This window comes from Sinohyriopsis cumingii, chromosome 1 (genome assembly GCF_028554795.1).
Source record: "Sinohyriopsis cumingii isolate HCF-2022 chromosome 1, ASM2855479v2, whole genome shotgun sequence".
Lineage (NCBI taxonomy): Eukaryota > Metazoa > Mollusca > Bivalvia > Unionida > Unionidae > Sinohyriopsis > Sinohyriopsis cumingii.
The window spans coordinates 189,681,990-189,708,246 of NC_142961.1; the positions used below are offsets into that span (position 1 = coordinate 189,681,990).

Below are 26,257 nucleotides of genomic sequence, written 5' to 3' on the forward strand. Positions count from 1 at the left end.
ATAAATCCAGTCTACTAACTAGTCAGAATATTTTCAAGCAAGATTTTGCAGTCAAGAATAGTTTTATGGAGGGGGGCCTGGCCTGAAAATAAAAAAAACCTAAGTGTGAGATCAAGTTTCCACTAACAGCCAATCAGAAATGACCTTTCAAATGTAGCACACACACACACACACACACACACACACGCAACAGACACACATTTGTTTCAACAACTGACTTTTCTAGTCCAAATAATGCTATCATGGTATTCTGACAAATGGGAGATAACTCCATACATCAAGTCAACTTCTTCAAAAAAATGCCAGCTGATGATGCAACATGAAGATGGTGGATAACTAGGGAAGCAATATAGGTAGCATACAAACATTGTCAAGTTGCATGCTATGTATTGTAGCAGTCAAACAAAAACAAGAGAACTGCGCTGAAAAGCTGCCAGAAACCAGATGTATAATCTTGCAAAAATAAAAAGTTTGTGAATAAAATTATCAACAGCAATATTATTTTATGTTAAATAAGTAACTTGTTTCACTTACCATCTCGGAAAACCAGTTTTGGTATGATAAATTGATCTGGCTTTATGTACAGTGAAGATTTCACTTCCCGTCTTTCAAATAATTCTGGATGATTACAAACCTGAAAAAGTTTCATGTTATGCAACCGTTATTTTTCCAGTTAATCTTTCAATTCAAACATGAAAGTGCTCAACAATCATCTAAAGCATTATATTGCGAATTCATGTTTTTGTGTTCTGAATTAATCTGGTTTTTGCACACAAAAAAATTAAATTTTCTTTGACATAAATTACTAGCTAGAGGATTGTGTGTGTGTGTGATTTAGATTTTTAATGTATCTTTAACAATTTTTCAGTCATATTCCTACAATGTCTGCAGTGTGGCAGTTTACAGTGATGTCTAGGACTGGGGCATCATGCCACAGACATGTAGTACCTTTTGCCATGCAGTCACATTATTCTGACACCATGCTGACCAATCCTAACAATAACCACTTAATGATGAATTCCAAGCGAGGCAGCTGTTAGAATCGTTTTTACAAGTCTTTGGTATGACTGAGCTGGGGTTTGAACCTGTGACTTCCCACATCTGAGGCAGATGCTCTAACCACTAGGCCACCAAAGCAGTCTGATGGCTAGAGGAAGGGATCCTCTCATATCCAGAGAAAACTCATTTGCAGGCTTGTTAAATGATAACAATGAATTAGGGCTGCTTTCTGACCTGTCTCAAATCTGCATTATAAGATGTACATTACATGTACATGGTGGGCTTATCATTTCTGATTTATTTTTGTACACATGTGTCACTTGCCATTGAAACAGAATCTTGAAACGAGAGAAAAGTACACATCAACATTTTCAAACATTTCTTAGTATTTCCCACTGATGGGCCATTTCAAAATGTATTCCCTAAATTTAAAATTATGATATGTTTTTTTAATAAAAACAATTTGTACCACGAATTTGTATACTAAAATTTAATAAAGAGAAAAATACAAACAGGGAATATCTCTAAATTAACAAATCAGCTTAGAAATGGTTAAAAAATTTAATTGCATGATTAGTGTTTGAATTAAAAGAAAACTGAACTATACTTTACATAAATGTTTAAAATTAAAATTGTAATGAAATGATGATAAATTCAATGATACATCTCAAGCTTAAGCTTGCTCCTTAGATATCTCCCCCAATTTATTTCCCTATTTGTATCTCTTATAGATACTGACAGAAGAGACTTGAGAAAATTTTTTAATCTCTAACTTTTATTCCACTGGAAAACTAATCTGATCTATTCATGTTGTTAATTTCTGTCATAAGGTAAAATAGGATTTTAACAGAATGACACCAATGCCCATTCTTATAGTTATTGCCTCATTTCTGTGACAAGTTAAAAATAGAACTTTAATAGAATGCCTCAAAGTCCCAGTCAAATCCCTGCAGGTTGCACCCCTCCAATAAATGCATACAAGAATGGGAAATTTTTAAAATAAAATAAAATAGAAAGACAAACAAGATCAGTTCAAACAGCCTGAAATTATTTGTTTCTATTTTTAAAATATAATACTGCCTGGAATAAATATAAAGACAACTCTTTTTTAATGTAAGGTCTTCCTATTATTTCTCCGTTCTCTCAATCCTTACTGATCTTACAACATATATAGATTCCTTATCTATTTTCTCAATCCCATACATGCCTACCTTCCGAGAGGTATTAAGTGTAATTATTGCTATTATATGTGGCAAAAAAGTGTATGTAATCGAAATATCACACTGCCTGAATTATAGCACATATGAATAAGATACACTTTTACTACTAACATTGTTCTGCAGCTGGTCAAAATGTTTGTTACAAAGAGCAAAATACATTGGGATTAGAACCAGAATACAAGCACAAAATATACTGAAAAATTATTTATGTTCAGCACTCAATTTAACAAGACTATATGTGTAACTTTTGCACGAGTATGGAATGCATTGGAGTGGGTTTAGTACCAGCAAAATGAGAATGCCACTGGTACATGATTTTCAGAAAAGAAAGCCTTTATATTGCCTGAATAAATTTTTTTCCTCAGTAATTAATCTCCCAAAATTCTGCCAAATAGGGAAGCAGCAGGAAGGAGTCTTTTCATCATTGTTGAGATCTGCCAATGCTTTGAGCCTAAAGTAGGGCTAGATGGTAGGAGGTGGAGAACATCTGTCAATGCTTCGAGTCTAAAGTAGGGCTAGATGGTAGGGGGTGGAGAACATCTGCCAATGCTTTGAGACTAAAGTAGGGCTAGATGGTAGGAGGTGGAGAACATCTGCCAATGCTTTGAGTCTAAAGTAGGGTTAGATGGTAGGGGGTGGAGAACATCTGCCAATGCTTTCAGCCTAAAGTAGGGCTAGATGGTATGGGGGTGGAGAACATCTGTCATTGCTTTGAGTCTAAAGTAGGGCTAGATGGTAGGGGGTGGAGAACATCTGCCAATTCTTTGAGTCTAAAGTAGGGCTAGATGGTAGGAGGTGGAGAACATTCTGAAGCTGACAACACCCTGTATATTTTTTGACAGCAACCTTGAAGGTGAACTCAGTCGGCTGCATGGTTGGATCCAAGTAAAGCTTTTGTGCAGGAATATCTTCACACTCACAATTATGTAGTCCTGTTCAAGTTCGGTTTGCATATCCAGATAAACCATACAGGATAGCACACAATAAATAATGCCATCATCATTATACAAGTCTTGGTAAGATAAGACATAGTAAACCAGGTCTGCCAGATGAATATGTCATACCAGAACAGCCGGCTGGTTTGCAGGTGGTTTGGCTGTTCATTAGTACTGAATGTGACATGGGCATGCTAGATGGACAGTTTTTTTGGGAAAAAATAAAAAATGAATAAAAATTATGCAATATAGATGTAGTGAACAAGACATGTCTTCATCCTTTCATGGAACAACAATGACCAACTTGTGCTGGGGCATTAGACTAGTCTGAAGGATGAACTTTAGGTTGAAGCAGTTCACTGTTTTTCACCATACCAAACTGAATTGTACTCTTTTCACTACAAATGTGTTAATGGAACGCTAACACTCCATCAGTACCTTAAAACTGACCAAAATGCAAAACTGAAAAAGACAAACATGGGTAAATGGAGGAGTAAGGAAGCTGGAGAGATAACCTGACCTTTCTGAACTGCATAACTAAGTTCATGAGGCTGCTGGTTGCAGACTGGGACTGCGAGTTATTTGAGGTAGCAGTGTGTAAAAGATCTTCTATGGAAATCTTGTTCTTAATGGCTTGGTACAACAATCTCTGTCTCGTTGTCAGTGGGCAGTACACCAAAATCTCAATCTAAAATACACAAAGTTACCATACCTCGATTACATTTACTAACATCAGTCACAAAAAGATCACATTTAAGTTAAGCCACTTTCTACACAGAAAAATACAAGAACAAAATAAACAACAAATTCAGTCAGATATGTTTTTTTTAAAAAAATATAACCTATGTTATGCCCCACAAGCAACTTTCTATAACAAAATTTCAAATTATGTTTTGGATTTTTCATTTCTGAAATGAACAATATATTAGACAGATGTGAATTAAAGTAACTGCAGTTACAAGAAATAACATTTGTATTTGGCACTGATGCTTTATCTATGATAATAACTTGTGCTTTACATTTTAAAATAAATGAAAAACTACCAAAAAAACTTCTCCTACTCAACTTTGGATTATTACAGAACAAACAAACCTTATCAGAAAGCTCGTTTTCCACATCTTTTTTTACTCGCCGCAACATGAATGGTTTAAGAATCATATGTAGTCGGGACAACTGATCTGGAAAATGTACAAAATGTATACAGATTAATCAAGTGAAAAAATTAGTTTTAGAGGTTTCAGAGGCATACAAGTTTATCCTTTCCTAGCTCCATTAATATGTCTGCAAATGTGGCTTCCTCATATTTAATACTAAAAGATGGCTTATACTTCAAGGATATACAAAAAACTAATAATATAAACAGGTATATCTTTGGCTTGTATTACAAAGATATACAAACGCACAGGCATATATTTGGCTTGTATTACAATGATATGCAAATTGAAGGCATATCTTTGGCTTATATTACAAGGATATACAAACTCACAGGCATATCTTTGGCTTGTATTACAAGGATATGCAAACTCACAGGCATATCTTTGGCTTGTATTACAAAGATATGCAAACTCACAGCATATATTTGGCTTGTATTACAAGGATATGCAAACTCACAGGCATATCTTTGGCTTGTATTACAAGGATATACAAACTCACAGGCATATCTTTGGCTTGTATTACAAGGAATATACAAACTCACAGGCATATCTTTGACATGTATTACAAGGATATACAAACTCACAGGCATATCTTTGGCTTGTATTACAAGGATATACAAACTCACAGGCATATCTTTGGCTTGTATTACAAGGAATATACAAACTCACAGGCATATCTTTGGCTGATATTACAAGGATATGTAAACTCACAGGCATATCTTTGGCTTGTATTACAAGGATATACAAACTCACAGGCATATCTTTGGCTGATATTACAAGGATATGCAAAATCAAAGGCATTATCTTTGGCTTGTATTACAAGAATATACAAACTCACAGGCATATCTTTGGCTGATATTACAAGGATATGCAAAATCAAAGGCATTATCTTTGGCTTGTATTACAAGGATATACAAACTCACAGGCATATCTTTGGCTTGTATTACAAGGAATATACAAACTCACAGGTAATCTTTGGCTTGTATTACAAGGAATATACAAACTCACAGGCATATCTTTGCCTTGTATTGCAAGGATATACAAACTCACAGGCATACCTTTGGCTTGTATTACAAGGATAGACAAACTCACAGGCATATCTTTGGCTGATATTACAAGGATATGCAAAATCAAAGGCATTATCTTTGGCTTGTATTACAAGGATATACAAACTCACAGGCATATCTTTGGCTGATATTACAAGGATATGCAAGGCATTATCTTTGGCTTGTATTACAAGGATATACAAACTCACAGGCATATCTTTGCCTTGTATTACAAGGATATACAAACTCACAGGCATATATTTGGCTGATATTACAAGGATATGCAAAATCACAGGCATATCTTTGGCTTGTATTTCAAGGATATGCAAACTCAGGCATATCTTTGCCTTGTATTACAAGAGTATGCAAACTCACAGGATATCTTTGCCTTGTATTACAAGGATATACAAAATGACAGGCATATCTTTGGCTTGTATTACAAGGATATACAAACTGCAGGCATATCTTTAGCATGTATTACAAGGATATGCAAACTCACAGGCATATCTTTGACTTGTATTATAAGGATATACAAAATCACAGGCATATCTTTGGCTTGTATTTCAAGGATATGCAAACTCAGGCATATCTTTGCCTTGTATTACAAGAGTATGCAAACTCACAGGATATCTTTGCCTTGTATTACAAAGATAGACAAAATCACAGGCATATCTTTGGCTTGTATTACAAGGAATATACAAACTGCAGGCATATCTTTGGCATGTATTTCAGGGATATGCAAATCGCCAGCATACCCTTGACTTGTATTTCATGGACACACAAAATCATAGGCATACAGATTTATTTCTCACACTCTTGCCATGGATATGATCCTGTCTGTCTATCCATCAATTCCTGTCTGTAACTATTTATTTCTAAACTGCTGGGTAGATTCGAAACAGCGACTGCACATTAGCCATCTGTGTGAGGGAGTATTGTGTTTCTACAAAGACTGCCTATGTGTTAGAGATCAGTGAAAGGGAAAATAGTTACTGATACAGAGATCACACATATATTAGCCATTTGTGTCAGGGAATACAGTTTTTGGTACAGAGACTACATGCATTAGCCATCCGTGTCAGGGAACACAATTTTTGATACTGAGAAAACACACATTAGCCATCTGTGTTAGGCAATACAGTTTTTGGTACAGAGAATGTTTAGGAGTTAACCATCTTTTTGAAGAGTATCATTTTTGGTACAGAGACTGTCCATGTGTACAAGACAGTATTGCTTTTGGTTTTGGGACTGCCCTTAGTACAAGCAAACATTTTGACAGGCTTCAATGACAACAATTTTTTACTTCCTTTGGTTAGCAATATGTACTTCCTTTAGTTAGCAAAATGTACTTTCTTTGGTTAGCAAAACATATTACACAGTATTTCAATACCAATCATGACAACGCCACATATGCAATATGGTAAATCCTATCACTTAAAGCTCATCTCTTTGACAAAAAGATTCTCTTTGTTTTGTTGATAAAGATGTCTTTTTCAATTTCTCTTCCAATTACATGCTGACGACACTGGATAAAAGCCATTTATATCAGCATCAACAAGACTGATCTTCACAAGTTAGTCAAGAGTGTCAACACTCAACCTGCATTTCAGCTTAATTTTGATCAAATTCTCATGTGAAAATCTGCTATTACAAGCTATGCTTGCCACTGCAAGTATCTGTGAAATTTTTATCGGGTACTGTCCTTTCATTGAAACTAGTTTTGTCATTAATTCAGATATTCCTCTAATTGTTGTGCACTGTTAACATGAGAATCACCCACTCCTTCTTTACTTTGTCAAATTGGATGTCACTGTTAACATGAGAATCACCCACTCCTTCTTTACTTTGTCAAACTGAATGTCACTATTAACATGAGAATCACCCACTCCTTCTTTACTTTGTCAAATTGGATGACTGTGTCACTGTTCTCTCGTGGCTGACCATTATAAGCAGCGATCAAAGTGTCCATGTGATTATTACTAAACTGTTGTGTCACCACACTTCAGGAAAAGTTTAAGGATCAAACGGCGAATGCCTGAAAAATATCATGACCTGGAATCTATTATGCATGTTTGCATCAATAACTTTACTGCTTCAGCTCACAAGTCATTGACACGTGACAAAACCGCATTCTATCCCTTTGAAGTGACCAATGTTGCAATTGGTTGTAAAAAACTCGTGGCACTGGTGAAAAATGGGGTTTATTTCTGAGATACTGAGTTCCAGAGATGTCAAAAATATATCAACATCTTGTTTCATGGTAATACATGGCAAATTTCTTGCCTGCAAACATGGTCTAACATTCGAGTTTGCATCATTATTATGAATTGAAATGGTGGATATCGGTCTGTATCGCAGTAAAATTAGGACCAATACTTACTACTGTTTCATCTTGGCAAATAAACATCTACGAATTAAAACAAGAATCTTTCATTTAAAAATATCTTCACTGTGAAGCCAATGTTTGAAATTTACCACACAGCTGTTCACAAAAGGATTAAGTTGCTCTCCTCTACCCCCAATTTACTAACTGTATGTAAGCAGTATAGCCATCAGGCAGTTGGGCTGTAACAAGCTTAGCTGGCATCACCTCTCATGATTGTCAGGCAAAGAAACAATATGTAAACCAGATTCAGTCACCTCTGAATTCAGCTTAGCTTGCAACACCTTTCTTGAATTATCCAACAAAGAAACAATCTGCAAACAAGACCTAGTGACCATTGAATGTGACGTTTCTAAAGGTTTTTATTTGAAACTTTCATGAATAAACAAATCAAAGACAATTCAATACATTTTTGAATTTCCTATCACCATATATGCCAGTCAAAACCTTTCAAGTGCTAGATGTGTCAAGCAAATGCTGAGATTAAATGAAGCCTGTCAACAAAAAAATGGGACATTCAAAAACTTCAGCACAAAAATTTAACATTACTGATGATGACAATGATGAGAAAAGGGATTCCTGTATCTCACCATGCTTACACAGGCAAGATAAAAGTCTAACTCTGATAATAGGCAATCAATGGCAAAACTTACTCTCATCAATTCCAGACTGCCTCTCAACATGGCTTTCAATGTCCTTGGAGAACCACTCATTGAACTCGTCATGGGAATCAAATAGGGTGGGCATGATAAAATGGAGAAGAGCCCACAGCTGCAAGAAATTAAAAATGTATGCACAGCAATATGAACAACTACTAGTCAAAAACCAATTGAGGTTCAAAATCATGGGTTCCAATGTGTATCAATGTTTCACCTGCAAACAAATTTCATTTGTTCTATTTGCTTAGGGCTGTTCCGTTTAAGCACACATGATACTCAGGGAAGGCAGTTTTTATAAAATATATGCTAGATAATAATGATTAAGTAAACGGATAATATTAGTGGTCACACTTGTGAGTATAAATTAATCATTACAAGCAACCAAGCTTTCATTACTGCTGATGTAGCTGATAAGACTAGTCCGATATCAGGCAAAAATAGGAAACTTCCTAATCCTGGGATTTACATTTTTTTTATTATAGAAGTCCGGGGTAAGATGACTGGAAAATTAAACTGAAAATGCTCTTCTACCTATATCTGAATTCCAACCCTTTGTCATCTACATATAATTTTTACATGTACAATTTTTGATAATTATTGGCATATGATTTTAAGGTGCCAGAAGATAAACATAATGTGATTTTCTTAAAATATTCCATGTTTTATTTAATCTTGTTTTCCTGGGATTTTTTTTTACACTCATGTTGGGCTATTATACTTGGGCAAATTCAAATTTACCAAGGGCAAGTTCAATTTACCAGTCTGCTTGCCCTGGGCTAGGTGACTTTATAAAACTTATAAATACCTTAAGTTTTATTATCCTGATTTTATAGCAATCATCAAAACCTCCATACTGAAACCAATCTTACAGTAGTGCCAAAATCCACCTAAAAATAAACAATTTTTTGTTCATTATCATAAATGCATTACCTCTGCCATACTATTCTGTATTGGTGTTCCTGTCAACAGGAGCCGATTTCTACAATTAAATTCCAGCAGAATCTTCCACCTGGCACTGCACAAAAAAAGAAGATATAATTGGCTATTATTTAAAATCATTCTTGATAAAACGTGACACAACTGTCACAATTTAGGGTCATCCGTGTAAACTCGAAGTGATGCTAGTTATTCTTGTAGAAAGTAGAATGTGACCAACTTATACAATCTCTCTTTACCATTCTATGCATAAAATGGAATATAGGACACCAGTTTTATAATATCTGGCCCAGCAATATGCATATTTAACCTAGTCTTTACAACTGTGGTAAAAAAGTCAACACAGATAATATAAAAGCACTGCAAAAAGGTTTGTAGAACAATAAAAAACTTCGTTCCTAACCTTGAGCTGCTCTTGATGGCCTGGGCTTCATCCAGTATCATATACTGCCACTTTATCCTTTGGAAATATTTCACGTCCTGGATGATCAGCTGATAGCTTGTAATCACAATGTGGAAAGATGCCTCTTCTGTATGCAAACACCTCTGGTCCCAGAACTTGCGCAAGATTCGACGATCCTGGGTGTTACCCCAATATGGAACAACCTGAGGAAATTACAAACACTATAAAACCGTGACGGAAATAAGAGGTATACTTAAATACGCACACAAAAATAATTCAAAGAGAAACAAAAACAATTCAAGGATAAAATATATCGAAAACAAGAAACTTGCATATGGAAAATCATAAAAGTTTGAGATTTTAAGGACATTTAATTAGGACAAATATCACTACAGATTGTAAGCTTTTAACATGACTGGAAATGTACTCGTAGTACATAGATACCTCCCCATGTTGTCTGAAAAGACTTAACCTTGGTGTGATACATGAACAGATGAAAGGATGGACAAGAGTAACATTATCTGTTTCTACTACTGTTGGGAAGTATAATCACAAAACCATAAATTATCAGATACAATTATAGATACAATACTTCTATCTGATCTATATATAAAATAAAATAAGACTGAAATAACAAACATCAGTGAAAAATGTAGACACTTATAAAAATCATCTTCAGCCTGGGTGCCAAAATAATAAAAATATAATTCAATCAATTTGGTCTTCAAATGTCACTAAGAAGCAATTTGCAAACAAACAAAATATTGTGAACAGGACGTACAGGTTGCACTTTATTTATTCAATATCAGCCATAGGAGATATGTTTTTTTTTATACTCTCCGTACCAGAATAAAAGTTTGTGGCATTTTATAAATTACTTGAAAATACCCTATTACAACTGTCCTTAAAGACTATCTATGACATGATAAGATCAGTTTTGTTTACAGTGGCTACATGCTGACACAAACAGTTACAGTACTTCCATGCCAAACATAATTTCTTTATGGTGAGACATTCCTGATGCTAAAACTAAATTAAGACCCAATACTTTTTTTTTTGTTGGCCCTGATAAGCTTCATTTGTCTGTTTGCACGTGATATTTCCAGTAATTTAAGCACAGACTTTTAACTTCTACTTAGAATGGAAATCATCACCAACTTCATACCTCACTGGGATAAAAAATGCAGTTTAATTAAAAGTAAATATAAGTCAAGGTTTAGTGTAATTTTGATGTTATGAAAAAGGTTCTCTGTGATATATTCTTTGCTGCAATGTATGCAGCACTGCAGTGTACACAAACTGAAACCATGACAACCATTTGGAGATCCTTTGCATCATTCAAACATTTTACCTCAGCAAATACAATAGTGCTGAAAGTGTGGTAGATTGATTTTCCAAAATATGGTCAAATATGCACTAATGCTCACCATCATGAGGCAGTGTCCTGGTATCTATGGCCATTCCCATTTCATTTATGAAATGTCCTCATCAGAATTCACGCAGTCATCTGCTCTCTGTGATCAAAGGACAGATGTTTCCTAACCAAACAATGGTTTCTTACTACTTAATGTGATCAATCTAATGTATCAACTTTGCAAATGATGTTGTTGTTGTAGGGTTTAACGCCATTTTTCAGCACAAGATAGGCTATACATGGTGACTAGTGCAAATGGTGGAGGAAGAACCCAGGAAAAACCCGGAAAGAATCGCTGACCCACGAGAAGCTACTGGCATGCTTTCTCACATACCCACATTGGCTGAACCTGAGAGTCAAACCCACACAGACAGAGGTGAGATATCAATGATCCGTAACAGTGAGCACCTTAGACCACTCGGGGCCCCTTTGCAAATGAAGTGTTTGGCGTACAAGTCATTGTTTAGATTGATTTGTAAGCACGCCTTAGCTTGTATATATTCACTGTAATAGTTTCAAACTGTCAGTGCAAGTTTAAATTTGTCTATTATCTCTACTGTCCTTTTAAAAATTCTGAACAAAAACATAATATTGCTTAGAAACCTTATAGGGTCAATAGTTGAGTTAAACCATTGATCTTAGAGAAACACCTCCACCCCATGCGCATTTTTGGAGGGTGGGAGTGGGGTGTATGTATTGTATTAAATATATTCAGCAGAATAGATTATTAAAGAACTTATTTAACCTGAATTTACTTCAGTTTATCAACCCATACCCATTCAACAATTTATTTTGGTATTTACTGTAGTTTGTGGATCATGTTTATGGCAAGCTCTTACAATGACTGATGCAAAATATCAGTCTGCTTTCAAACACATGCTCATTTCTGTCGGACAATTGGACTCAAATTATTCCAATTTTCAACAAAAAAAGAAAGTATTTTAATGGAATGTATGCATAAATCATTGTGTACAAATGCTGTTTTTGTCCCAGAAGAAATGAACTGATATTCACAATGTGCACACCAGATCTTCAATAAATATCCATCCATATTTGAGATTAAAATGTAATCATTAGGCTGATTGTTTTAATCCAAGATTGACGATAGATGAAAACTACAGTCACTATTTTATACAAGATATTCTGTAGGTTCAAAATTCTTAAGAAGTGCTATGCCGAATTCTGTAAGATCATGGAAGTGAGGACGTAGACTTGTCTAAGTTTGATAGTGCATACATGATTGAAACTGTTTTTCAATTTAGAGAGAATTATTAGCCTATGAACAAAAGTGACCTGTCAATCATTGGGTTGGCACTTTCTATATCTGGACTATGTTACCTCAAGACAGCTGTCTCCAGCCACAAGATAATAGCAGCTGAACTGGCAGTATTCCTTGCCAGATTTGTAAGCAAAACCTGCTACATGAAAAATAGAAGCTCTGAGAATTCCAGCAGAATTTACAAATGATAAAATTTATACCGTGAATTCTTTTTGAAAAGGAAACTATGCCAAATTGCCTGAAATAATAGTAATGATGATAAAAAAAATAATAATAAAAAAATATAACTGATAGTAATATAAACTATAATATGGTTTCATTTATTTTTATTGGTATAAATTTGTGTGCTTTTTTGTTAAAAAAATACATTTATGTTGGTATTTAAGTTCATGGATTTGCGTGTCAAGTCGGCATATTAATGGGCATTTTATTTCATATATTAAATTCTACGAATACCCAAAATAAAAAATGTAAGAAGAAAAATATGCTGATAAGTGGTGGTAGCTTCATTGGTTAAAACAATATTACCATAAGTCTGAGCACAAATCATACACCTGTCAAGATAAATCCCCAACAATGTGTTTTTGCCAGAGTGCTCAACATCATCTGGAGCCGAGTATCCAAGCAACACCAAGCCAATCAGTAATTTAAACATACTTATATGATCTATCACTTAAACTGCTGTCTACAAAGTGGCTTAAGTTTTATCTTTTCATACTTATGTTAATTATATCATCATTCCATGTGAACCAAGCATGTAACCCACTGCCCCTTGCTCCCTGTGGAAATCTATGTTTAGTGGAGGAAAGTTGCCATAGATAAAATGTGTGAGAGACTAGTCCTATTTACCCATGGCTTTGTGAAAGCGGGACTTGTGATTAGAGGCCGACCGAAACTAAATTTCTGGTTTCGGCCGAAAACGAAACCAGACCAAAAGTTATAATTGACTTTTGGCCGAAACTGAAGCCGAAAGTTTAACTACACCTTCGGCTGAAACTGAAACTGAAAGATAAACCGAAATGTCCGAACTCAAGATTTATTAAATAGGCCTGGGTCATGATGCAATGCTACACTTCAACAACTGAGTAGGGTAACATGTCAACAACGATCAGGGGTCCATGATGCACTTATCAATTCTCTGAACTGCAACGTGGTCATAAGGCCAGACCATTCTGCTCTCGACCATTGATGTCAAGGATGACTGCACAAAATTCGGTAAGGCATGTTTAGTCGCTTTCTCTTCCAACATCATCTTTTTCGAGGCACGCTCTGCTCCGTCATTCATGGACCTCTTGAGATACGTATCATGGAGCTCTGTGTGGCAGCTGGCCAGATGACCTTTCAAGTCTGAAACTGTCTGAAGTCTTGGTTTATCGCTGCCAAGTGATAACAGTTTGTTGCATTCTTTGCACTGTGCCTAGCTTGCATCAGAACCAATTTTTGTGATGTAATCCCAGACTGCATTTTTCGACATTCTTTGCAGTGATTAACTAATCCGTTTATTATTAACTTCAATTTTCTACTTCACACAGATTAAGTCGCTACAGTTTAACTAACCGAAACTGTCTGAAGTCTTGGTTTATCGCTGCCAAGTGATAACAGTTTGTTGCATTCTTTGCACTGTGCCTAGCTTGCATCAGAACCAATTTTTGTGATGTAATCCCAGACTGCATTTTTTGACATTCTTTGCAGTGATTAACTAATCCGTTTATTATTAACTTCAATTTTCTACTTCACACAGATTAAGTCGCTACAGTTTAACTAACTGAAATTATCAATATTGTCAGACTTCGAAATCTCTGTATTCAACACACAAGTAGACTGAAATGCAACAGTGCCTAGAATTACCTAGCGCCGACTGACTGGCCGACAAGCAGAATAATAGACACAGCACTAGCGTTGCATTCTGAAAGTTACAATAGATCTTTGGCTGATGACCGAAAGACAACATCAGTTTCGGCTGAAACCGAATGCTAACTTTTTGGCTTTGGCCGAAACCGAAACTATGCCGAAAGAGGCATTTGCCAACTTTCGGTGCCGAAACTGAAACCAAATTTCGGTCGGTCTCTACTTGTGATGCAACTGAATTATTTGAGAAACATGTGCACCTGAAGACTTAACTTTATATATTCAATAGTTTTTACACTCACACATATCAATCAAGAACTCAAGAGTGGAAAAGACAGCTACTGTTGTTGTTGCTGTACGGTTTAATGCCATTTTTTAGCTTACGATAGGCTATACATGGCAGCCAGTATTAATGGTGGAGGAAGAACCACATTAGCCGAATCGGAGACTTGAACCCATGCAGACAGAGGTGAGATGGCAGTAATGGAGAGCACTTTAGGACACACAGTACTAATTATACGGAAGAACTGTGAACCAGTCTAGAAATGGGTGAAGAAATACCGGTTTAGTGGTCCATAATTGGTTAATAATGAAAATTAAAATTTTAGTAAAAATATCTTTTGAGAGCTTATCCTATATGTAATTTTAAAAAAATATAGACAAATTTCTATTGATGCAATTTTAGCATTCTTACAGGCTTGACTCAGGAGTACTCAATAATGAAAGTAGCACCTGATTCGTTTGGTGCAGAATCAATAACATGTTTCATGCACATGTATGTAAACAAAATGCCGCAGCTCATATGGTGTTCTCCACACATGAGCTTGCACCAAGGTTAGATGTGCATGGAGAATTATAGGTCTCATCATCAGCACCCAGAAATTTTAAGTTATTGAATTTTGAATTTTGAATATGATGCTGTTTCCATATGTTTACTATTGGAGTTGAATTAGTACCGTGTGTCCTTTAGATGACTTGGCCACTCTGGGCCCCTGACAGCTAATGAATACTGTACATGTACCTGTGCAATGAACTAAAATAAGGTGGGAGATGAAATGTATTACAGTAATGAAGTTGAACTGTCAAATAGCTGAACTCTATTGACTATATCAGCAACAAACGAAGGTGGGTGAGGTAGTTTTGCATCAAATGTGGCCTTCTTTGCTTTGGGTCTTTAATTTTGTGGTTTGGAGCAATCATAAAATAGACAAAAATTAATACTACAGAAAAATACCATACTGACAATAATAATAATGTTAACGGTATTCAGTGCATTGTATCTGTTCAAGAATCAAGTTGGACTTTCCTTAAGCAGATTATTCTTTCTTTGTTGAAAATTATTTGCAAGCAAGAAAAAAATACTATCTACATTCATATTACATAGAAATTTAATACTGTATGCTTGATCTGGTGTTCAATATAGCTGTTCAATCCATATTTCTGCATCACGCACCTAGCTTTGAACACAGGTGTGCCTTCTTTGAAGTCCACAGAGATATTTTAGTTGTAGTGAATCAAACTTTTATAAATCACAGTCCGATCTGAATTTCATTCATAAAGAAAAATATTTAGGGTGAGTTAATGTAATAAATACAAAACCGCATTCATGTTTTGTACTGAGTTGGGGTAAAAAACTCATTTGATATGGCATAAGAATATACCTCAACCTGATGGTCTCATTGTATTCCTACACCATATGAAGCCATTTTCCCACCAACTCATAAACAACCGATATACAGTTTTGTGTATTTACCATGTCATTCCATGTTTCTATGATCTATGCCATCATTTTCAGTTGCTGTATCAATCAATCAGCAACACTGGTCATGGTGGTGGGTGCCATTACTTTTTGACTTGAAGCATTGTCAGAATCAACAACTATCATATAAGTAGCCAGAAATAAAGGTCAAACTAGCAAGTGAAAATCCTCAGCTTCTAATGAGACTAATGCAACACACCCATTACTGACCTTGAACCTGGATACAAATCTGGAAAATTCTTGTTGCCAATTGTGCAGAGTGGAGGCTGGTGCTATGATAAGAAATGGTCCCCAAATACCCTGTGCCTGGAAGAAAACAGAAAGAAAGTCTTAAAATATTTAACTTACATAATGTTCCAGCAGATTAGGGCCTACACTATTTGCTTGATATTTCAAGTACCACAAACATTCCAAAGAATAATCTAACCAACATGGCATGCTATGATAGATAGGGCCTATTTGTTATTTACTTGATATTTCAAGTACCATGAACAATCAAAAACCTAATCTGCCAACATGATATACTGTAACAGATTAGGGCCTATATTTGCTTTATATTTCAAGTCAAACGCAGGCTAAAGCTTAATCTGCCAACATGATATGCTATGACAGATTAGGGTCTATATTTGCTTTATATTTCACATACCATGAACAGTCAATAACCTAATTTGCCAACATGATATGCTATGACAGATTAGGATCTATATTTGCTTTATATTTCACATGGTCAGTCAATAACCTAATTTGCCAACATGATTTACTATGACAGATTAGGGCCTATATGCTATTTGTTTGATATTTCACAAACAGTCCAAAGCCTAATCAGCCAATATGATATGCTATGAAACATTAGGGCCTAGTTGTGCTTGATATTTCAAGTAGCACACAGTCCAAAGCCTAATCTGCCAACATGATATATTATGACTGATTTGGGTTAATGATATTTGCTTGATATTTCAAGAAGCACACAGTCCAAAGCCTCATCTGCCAACATGATATATTATGATTGATTTGGGTTAATGATATTTGCTTGATATTTCAAGAAGCACACAGTCCAAAGCCTCATCTGCCAACATGATATATTATGACTGATTTGGGTTAATGATATTTGCTTGATATTTTAAGAAGCACACAGTCCAAAGCCTAATCTGCCAACATGATATATTATGACTGATTTGGGTTAATGATATTTGCTTGATATTTCAAGAAGCACACAGTCCAAAGCCTCATCTGCCAACATGATATATTATGATTGATTTGGGTTAATGATATTTGCTTGATATTTCAAGTAGCACACAGTCCAAAGCCTAATCTGCCAACATGATATATTATGACTGATTTAGGTTAATGATATTTGATTGATATTTCCAAATGCTAATCTGTTAGCAACATATATGACAGATTTGTGTCCATGATGTTTACAGTCTGGACATAGTACAGTTCAACTATCTACCACGTTATCAATAAATAAATTACAGCCATTGCAAGATGAGCTTATAAAGGTGGTTAATTCCGAGAGTACTTTCTGTTTGCAGAGGTTGTCTCTACAGGTGGCACGACGAAGAACACATCATAGTATGCTCCAGAACATTCCCGGCAGTTCAACACAGATGTGATCTGCCATCACTGTTCTTTCCCCCATCGACTATAAGAAATATGGTGTATCCTACCAAGCATAGCTTCTCCAAGTAATTCATTTGTGAACAGACTGTTTAGCTGATGTTATTCAGGTAATACACTGTTTATTAATAAAATCATGTCTCAAATACATAATTATTGTTGAAAATGGCAATATTAGATCATTTACCACAAACTTTCTTTTTTTGTTCAAAACAAAATAATTGGGATTTCATAAGATAATACAACTTGCTTCCAGTTTCCAAACAAACGAAGAATAAAATCTATCGCTGATTATTAAACACAAACACAATAAAAAGTTTCCACCTTTCTTGATGGCAGTATGCTGCACAAGTAGACCAGTTTCTTCAATTGCTGGACAAACTGTTAACACATCTGTGTTGATAAAATGTATTGAATGAAATCAGATTGAGAAATTAATCAGTTATGAAATATGACAAGATTTACTATGCTGCTTTATTTTCTTTCCACCGACTGTAGATGTGAACAGAACCTTCAGTAAGTATTGGATTGGAGCTAGAATCACGACTGTATACAGCATTGCAAGATGGTTACAAAACATTGTCTTTGAAAAGTACTGTTGTTCTGTCTGTCTGTCTCCTTGGATTATCTTACCTCTGCTAGATGAGCTAGGCAGGCAATGCTCTGCACAGTCTTCCCCAGGCCCATCTCATCTGCCAGTATCCCATTAATTCCCTGGTCATACAGACTGACCAGCCAGTTCATACCCTGTAATATATGTAGCTGTCATTATGTTCAACCAATTCCTTTTATTACTGAATTGAAATAAATTAATTAGACTTTTAATCCACTGCCAAATAGACCAACCAGCCTGTTCCTACCCTGCAACTTGTCACAGTAATCACATATAGATAATTAATGCATTGCCAGAAAGACCAGCTTGAAAGTTATTATCCTGCATTATGTCACAGCAACTGATATGAATAATTAATCAACTATAACAAAAATAACCAGTTTGTTCCTATCCTGCAATATGTAACAGCAACCAAACATGGATTATTAATCAACTATAACAAAAATAACCAGTCTGTTCCTATCCTGCAATATGTAACAGTAACCAAACATGGATTATTAATCAACTATAAAAAAAATAACCAGTCTGTTCCTATCCTGCAATATGTAACAGCAACCAAACATGGATTATTAATCAACTATAACAAAAATAACCAGTCTGTTCCTATCCTGCAATATGTAACAGTAACAAAACATGGATTATTAATCAACAAAAATAACCAGTCTGTTCCTATCCTGCAATATGTAACAGTAACCAAACATGGATTATTAATCAACCATAACAAAAATAACCAGTCTGTTCCTATCCTGCAATATGTAACAGCAACCAAACATGGATTATTAATCAACTATAACAAAAATAACCAGTCTGTTCCTATCCTGCAATATGTAACAGCAACCAAACATGGATTATTATTCAACTGTAACAAAAATAACTCCTGTGAAAATTCAGGAGCTACACATAAAATTCAAATGGAAATGTTGCAACACTTTATAAAAAGTAAACCAAAATTTCATTTAACACACAAACATGACAATAGTCCAGTAATAATAATAATAATAATAATGAGGACTTTGTATAGCGCCTAATCCTTAGAAGCTCTAAGCGCTTTACAACATTAGACAACACCTAAAAGATAAAAAACATATACAGTAGTCCCCATCTTATAATGCCACCCCTAATGCAGCAGGGAAGTGGCCTTATAATGTGGGTGGCCTTTCTAGAGGGGAATGACAAATGCGAATAGTAAATACATATTTTCATTAAAAAATCACATGCGTGATGTGAAATTAATGTAAAACAAACTGTGTCATCATTTTCAAAAGAATGCTATGAATAACCATTGATATAGTTTTAAAACTGTCTTCATAATTATGCTACAGTTCACATCATCTGTCACTTTGTTGGTAACAGTCTAAAAAACAAACCATTCTCGTCACATTAAAAATATCCTTGCTGTCATATCCCCTGCATATATCGTTAAGTCATTTGTTCCAATCTTCGACAACTTCATTATTAACATCAGCTGATTCGCCACTAAGGACAGAACACTTAATATTGTGTCGCACTTGAAATCTGTGCAACCATCCGTTACTTGCAGTGAAGTCGTCATATCCCAATTCAACTGACAAAACTGTTGCTTTTTCTTGTCATTCAAATCAGGAAACAAACGTCTCCTGGCTCAAACAATCTTCCTTTCTCCGTCCATTTCACCTTCCCACTTCTGCAGAATTGTTTCATTATTTTTCACGATATTGTTTATCCGAGTCTTCCCGACATTAGTTTTCTGCAAGGATCCTCGACGATCCCCCCCACCAGGTCAGTTGAATTACTTTTACTTTCTCCTCTAAACTGAGAATTTTTATTTTCCTCGATGACATGTTGATCTTTTGGCAGTAAACTATTCATGTTGCCAACTACAATACTAATAAAACAATTTTGTATGCATCGAAACAAATTGCCGTGTGTTTTTAAAGGAAGTGATCTTGTCACGTGATTTGTTAGTCGCAGTCTGGTACCTTATTGTTTTTATACATTTCTTTACACTAAGTGATAGAAGCCAAAATGGCTTCGATATGTACCATTAACATCACACAGATCTGACCTCGCGGCTGTTAGGATTTGTAATTTTGACAATTATTGTCAGTAGTAATAGCCACTTATTATCAAAGTGAACAAGCTCAACATCTTACTAAGGGAAGCCATAAAGGCTATGAATCCATTTTCCTGCTGACTAGTGTATTGTACATCAATACTGCCACTTCTCAGCTGTTACTACAGTTCAATAATTGTAATTGTAACAATTATCAGTGACTAAACCGGACATCTTATGATAACACAGCAGTAAGGCTAATTGGATTACATGTACGTACCCTTCTGTATGGATTAAAATTTGAGTCTTTCTCGGTTTTTATGGAATAAATTTGGCTTCTCATGAGGCGTAAATGATATAATATTAACCTTAGTGGTAAATGTACTTTACTCAACACTTCTTTCAGTAATGAAAACCTGACATCAGGGAAACAGAAATCGGATTACTTAACACACGTTATGAATAAAATACTGGTTCTGGATACATATTCAAATAAAATGCGGCCGCTTGTGAGGGGTAAATGTTAAATTATTGCACTAATATGCTGGCCGCTGGTCGTGTTAGCCGGGTGGCCTTTCGCGAGGGGCACTTTTGAACACAAACTCGTTGGTGCCAACGGATTCTGGCCGTAAGGAGCGGGTGGCCGCTGGTCAGGGGGACCATTCACGAGGGGGACTACTGTATAATGATATGATTACAAACACAAACACCATGAAATTAGAAAACATAAAAAAAAGCATGCTGAGAATATTTAAGGTAGGAAACATTATTAGGTCTTTAAGTTTGTTCTTGCAGTCAAAATAAGTGAGTTTTGAGAGCACGCTTGAACGTGATCACTGTGTCTAAGTTCAGTGGGCAATTCATTCCACATTGCTGGGCCCTGGTATGCAAAAGGAACGCTGTCCATATGACTGTTTTCATAGTGGGAATAATGAGTATACGATTGTCAAAAGAGGAGTGTAAGTATCTTGTTGGTGTTTACACATGGGTGAGGTTGGATAGGTATGTTGGACTAGAGTCCGTCAGTGAAACATAGCACAGAAAACAAATTTTGTGTTTGATTCTGGATCGAAAAAATGTTTCTTTGTTGCATAAATCCTTGAATCCTTTTAGCTAGCGAGAAACCAAAATTGCTTATTCTAAAAGAGTGACATAAATCAATTTCATTTTTATTCACTTAGTCAAGGAATATTTTCTCAGTCTTAAATCTGCTAGCATTTACTGCTTTTGTATGGTGACTGCCTTGCATGTTTCAGTCTTTCTCCTGTTCTCACCATGAAAGTCAGTCAGCATATATACACTGTATAAAATCAGTCAGCAAATATACATTGTATAAAGTCTGTCAGCATATACACACTGTATTAAGTCTGTCAGCAAATATACACTGTATAAAGTCAGTCAGCAAATATACATTGTATAAAGTCTGTCAGCATATATACATTGCATAAAGTCTGTCAGCAAATATACATTGTATAAAGTCTGTCAGCATATATACATTGTATAAAGTCTGTCAGCATATATACATTGTATAAAGTCTGTCAGCAAATATACATTGTATAAAGTCTGTCAGCATATATACATTGCATAAAGTCTGTCAGCATATATACATTGTATAAAGTCTGTCAGCAAATATGCATTGTATAAAGTCTGTCAGTATATATACATTGTATAAAGTCTGTCAGCAAATATACATTGTATAAAGTCTGTCAGCAAATATACATTGTATAAAGTCTGTCAGCAAACATGCATTGTATAAAGTCTGTCAGCAAATATACATTGTATAAAGTCTGTCAGCAAATATACATTGTATAAAGTCTGTCAGCAAATATACATTGTATAAAGTCTGTCAGCAAATATACATTGTATAAAGTCTGTCAGCAAACATGCATTGTATAAAGTCTGTCGGCATATATACATTGTATAAAGTCTGCCAGCATATACACATGGCACATAGCTGCTGAAACAGACAATGCATTTTCCTCTATACAGGACCAGCAGTCAGGAGAGGTAAACTCTCATGCTTTGAAGCTTCAACTCAGGGTGGGGGTGGGGGGGAAAGGAGTGTGCCATTCTTTTATCCATTAATACATTTGTAACTGTACTGACTTGGAGAGAGAACAAAAAATGCAGTTCTTGTTTATTAACTTAGAATGTACAAAATTCTAATCATCCTGACAGATGACTACTAAACCAAGATAATGCAGCAAATTATTTTTAATTTTTTTTCTATGAAGCAAAGGAGGGGAGTGGGAAGAAAATGATGGTAGAATGACATACATGAAGGTATAGAATCAAACAATTCAGCACCCTCTATCCACTATTGTTCCTGTGAGGCAAACACTGGAAATCAAATAACAGTGAATTATAAAGAATTAGTTATTTGCTTTTCCACTTCCATAGATGGTACTGAATTGTAGAGAGAAGTATGAACTTTGTGATTCGGCAGAACACATCCGAGGAGTCTCAAGGGAATTGAATACCACATAAAAACTTGTGTTTGCTCACTCAATAGAAAATCATAGGTTTAAATTTAGTATCCCTCAGCATGGATTTTTTTCTTTAATGCTTTCAAACCACCTTAACCCTCTATCCCCTTTCCCAAAAAATAAAAAAAACATTCAAAAGATTTTAGGGATTTGGAAGATTTACCTGTGGGGGCATTCTGAAGATAAAATTTCCACATCTGATGGAGAACTTTCACCCATGTATACATTTAAAAATGAATGCTGTGCATCAATAGTGGACCAAATAAAATTTAAAAAAAAACACAACAAAAATTGTATAGTGAAAGCTAGAAAGCCATTTTTCACCGCTGTGTTTCTTTATTCAATGAAATGTATCTATTATATCTTACTACTTACTCTGTGCTATTAAGCTACAAGAATACATTCATTACATATTAACAAATAATTTACCTTGAGCTGGTAACACTTCAGCTTGCCTTCAAACATGCTGGGTTGTGGTTTATCTGCTCCATGTCCCATTTCAGGATTTGCAAATGTGAGATATGAGCGTTTCTCTGTAATTACAATCGCATATAATCCACAATTGTTCACAACAGATTACAAGTATGTAATTACAATCACATATAATCCACAATTGTTTACAAAGTACAAGTTTGAATAGAGGACCGTATAGATAACTAGACCATGTAGCAGATGTGCATAATACATCAGGTTCTGTTCTGTTTGCAAATGGATTTGCATTATGGTATATTTTGCAAGTAGAACCAAGATATCTCTTTCACAACCAACCATTTTATTCCAATATATATAAATATTTTCAGATATTCTTCATTAAGGTAAAATCCATAATTTATTATCATGTCTCCTATGAAGACATTCTGTGCAAGTATCTTTTAGTTTGTTGAATGGCTGATGCAAGAAATCTGGGTTATATATCGTGTCTATCGCCTAAATGTAAGTGAAAGTTTAAACTGGCTACATCCGTGACATGGGCTGACAAACTGGTTGATCTGGTGAGCTGATCTGTTTCCATTTCTCAACATGATGTTTTTATGTCTCTAGGAGGACTGGATTCTGGAGGCAGCTTCAAGTCATTCCCAATATTAATGATATCTAGCAATGACTTTGATGAAGTGTTAATGCATGCCCTAAAACTGACTCGCCCACACACACATGCAAAATATAGAATAAAGTAAAAGGATACAAATCAACAAACACGAGTATGTCGGTCGTCTTCTGCTTTTTATTCCCAAAATTCTAACTGCAAATCCACTAATAATATTATACATTTTCTGACACCAATTTCAGTAAAATGAAAACCCATTTATTTACCCAAACATTTTTAAAGATGGCAAAATTAATGCATTCAATTGGATTAAACTGTAGATGGTAATGCTGGCAGTAACCTCATGGAACCTCATACACAAAACCAAGCATTAAAACAATCTTTTAATTAGTAATACTTACTTGCAACTCCATCATCAAAAGTTTGTCTCTGAAAGAGAATTGTTATTCCAGAATTAGGTTTAACAATCTTTTGACGAAAAAAAAATAATGCACTAATGGCAGCCATTCAAAATGAAAATATTTTTTTTTCCTTTACTGTGTGACAAAATAAGTAAAGGAAAAATGTAGGATTGCATTTAAAATGGAATTTGGCTAGGAGTGTAATAAAGTTACTGAATTTTAAGGTTTTGGACTTGAACCTTCATTTCTGTCATTTTAATGTAACATATAGACACCTTCAGCGTTGCAAACAGGATAAATTTGACATTTGTCCAAATAATGGACTAGAACAATTATATGTTGGAGTTAAACCACCCCCCCAAAAAAGATTAGTGCTTGTGAACCAATGTACAGCCAAAAAAATCAAAGTCACAAAAATTTCAAAATTAAAGAAAACTTTGAAAAATTCCTTAAATGACATGTAAATCTAATAGTCATATATATATGCCAACAGATATGCATCACATATTTGATCCATCTACAATTGCCAACAGACATGCATCACATATTTGATCCATCTTCAATTGCCAACAGACATGCATAACATATTTGATTCATCTACAACTGCCAACAGACATGCATCACATATTTGATTCATCTACAATTGCCAACAGACATGCATCACATATTTGATCCATCTACAATTGCCAACAGACATGCATCACATATTTGATTCATCTACAATTGCCAACAGACATGCATCACATATTTGATTCATCTACAATTGCCAACAGACATGCATCACATATTTGATTCATCTACAATTGCCAACAGACATGCATCACATATTTGATCCCTCTACCCTAAAAGGTTTATGATAAACCTGTGCTAAATAGGTTTTGACCATGCCCAAAAGTTTCAAAGATGAGTAAAAACAATACATGCAAATAGCTGTAATGGCCTGGAAATCTAACCAGATCCAGCTGTTAATACACAAAAACCTATCAAATTTCAATTCTCTACATGAAATAGCTGGTTGCATATTCATACTGGCAAGATTTTTGTCAATCAAAGTATTATACTTGCAAACTTTGTGAGTGTTGAATTTTTAACGTAGCTTTAAAAAAAATAATCTGTCATGTCGCTATGATGTCTGCAGTGTGAAAGTTTATAGTGATCTTTAGCACTGGGGCATCATGCTGCAGACATGTAGCATGATGTCTCACCCAGTCACATTATCCAAACACTAGGCCAACCAGCCCTAACGCTAACCTCTTAATGCTGAGCAGCAAGCAAGGCAGCTTACTAGTACTATTTTTATAAGTCTTTGGTATGACTCAGCTAGGGTTTGAACCCAGGAACTTCTGCATCCAAGGCAGACGCTCTAACCACTAGGCCACTGGAGCAGTCTGCAAATTTTGTCAATAAAGTATAATGCAAGCAAATTTTGGCATTATACCTATCATACAAGGTTTTTTTGTCAATAAAAGTATCATACTAGTTTTGTCAATGAAAGTATCATACAAGTTTTTTGACAGTACGTATCATACAAGGTCTTTGTCAATAAAAGCAGCATAAAAGGTTTCTGTCAGTAACAGTATCATACTTACAAGATTTTTGTCAGTATATGTATCATGCAAGGTTTTTGTCAGTATATGTATCGTGCAAGGTTTTTGTCAGTATACGTATCATGCAAGGTTTTTGTCAGCATATGTTTCATAGAAAGTTTTTGTCACTATATGTATCATACAAGGTTTTTGTCAGTATATGCATCATACAAGGTTTTTGTCAGTATATGCATCATGCAAGGTTTTTGTCAGTATATGTATCATACAAGGTTTTTGTCACTATTTGTATCATGCAAGGTTTTTGTCAGCATATGTTTCATAGAAAGTTTTTGTCACTATATGTATCATACAAGGTTTTTGTCAGTATATGCATCATACAAGGTTTTTGTCAGTATATGCATCATGCAAGGTTTTTGTCAGTATATGCATCATGCAAGGTTTTTGTCAGTATATGCATCATGCAAGGTTTTTGTCAGTA

General features: G+C 35.1%; 1 protein-coding gene across 1 annotated transcript in view; it reads right to left on the reverse strand.

Moving 5' to 3' along the window:
* Nucleotides 1–26,257, reverse strand: part of LOC149808564 (chromatin-remodeling ATPase INO80-like) — a 172,678-nt gene that overhangs the window by 107,291 nt on the left and 39,130 nt on the right. Inside the window, exons 12-21 of the mRNA XM_089979145.1 lie at nt 24,233–24,260; nt 23,216–23,319; nt 18,289–18,402; nt 16,246–16,341; nt 9,736–9,938; nt 9,327–9,411; nt 8,391–8,508; nt 4,247–4,332; nt 3,675–3,842; nt 535–634 (exon numbers count right to left, since the gene is read on the reverse strand). Coding sequence (XP_089835271.1) covers nt 535–634; nt 3,675–3,842; nt 4,247–4,332; nt 8,391–8,508; nt 9,327–9,411; nt 9,736–9,938; nt 16,246–16,341; nt 18,289–18,402; nt 23,216–23,319; nt 24,233–24,260 — 1,102 coding nt within the window. The remainder of the gene's footprint in view (nt 1–534; nt 635–3,674; nt 3,843–4,246; nt 4,333–8,390; nt 8,509–9,326; nt 9,412–9,735; nt 9,939–16,245; nt 16,342–18,288; nt 18,403–23,215; nt 23,320–24,232; nt 24,261–26,257) is intronic.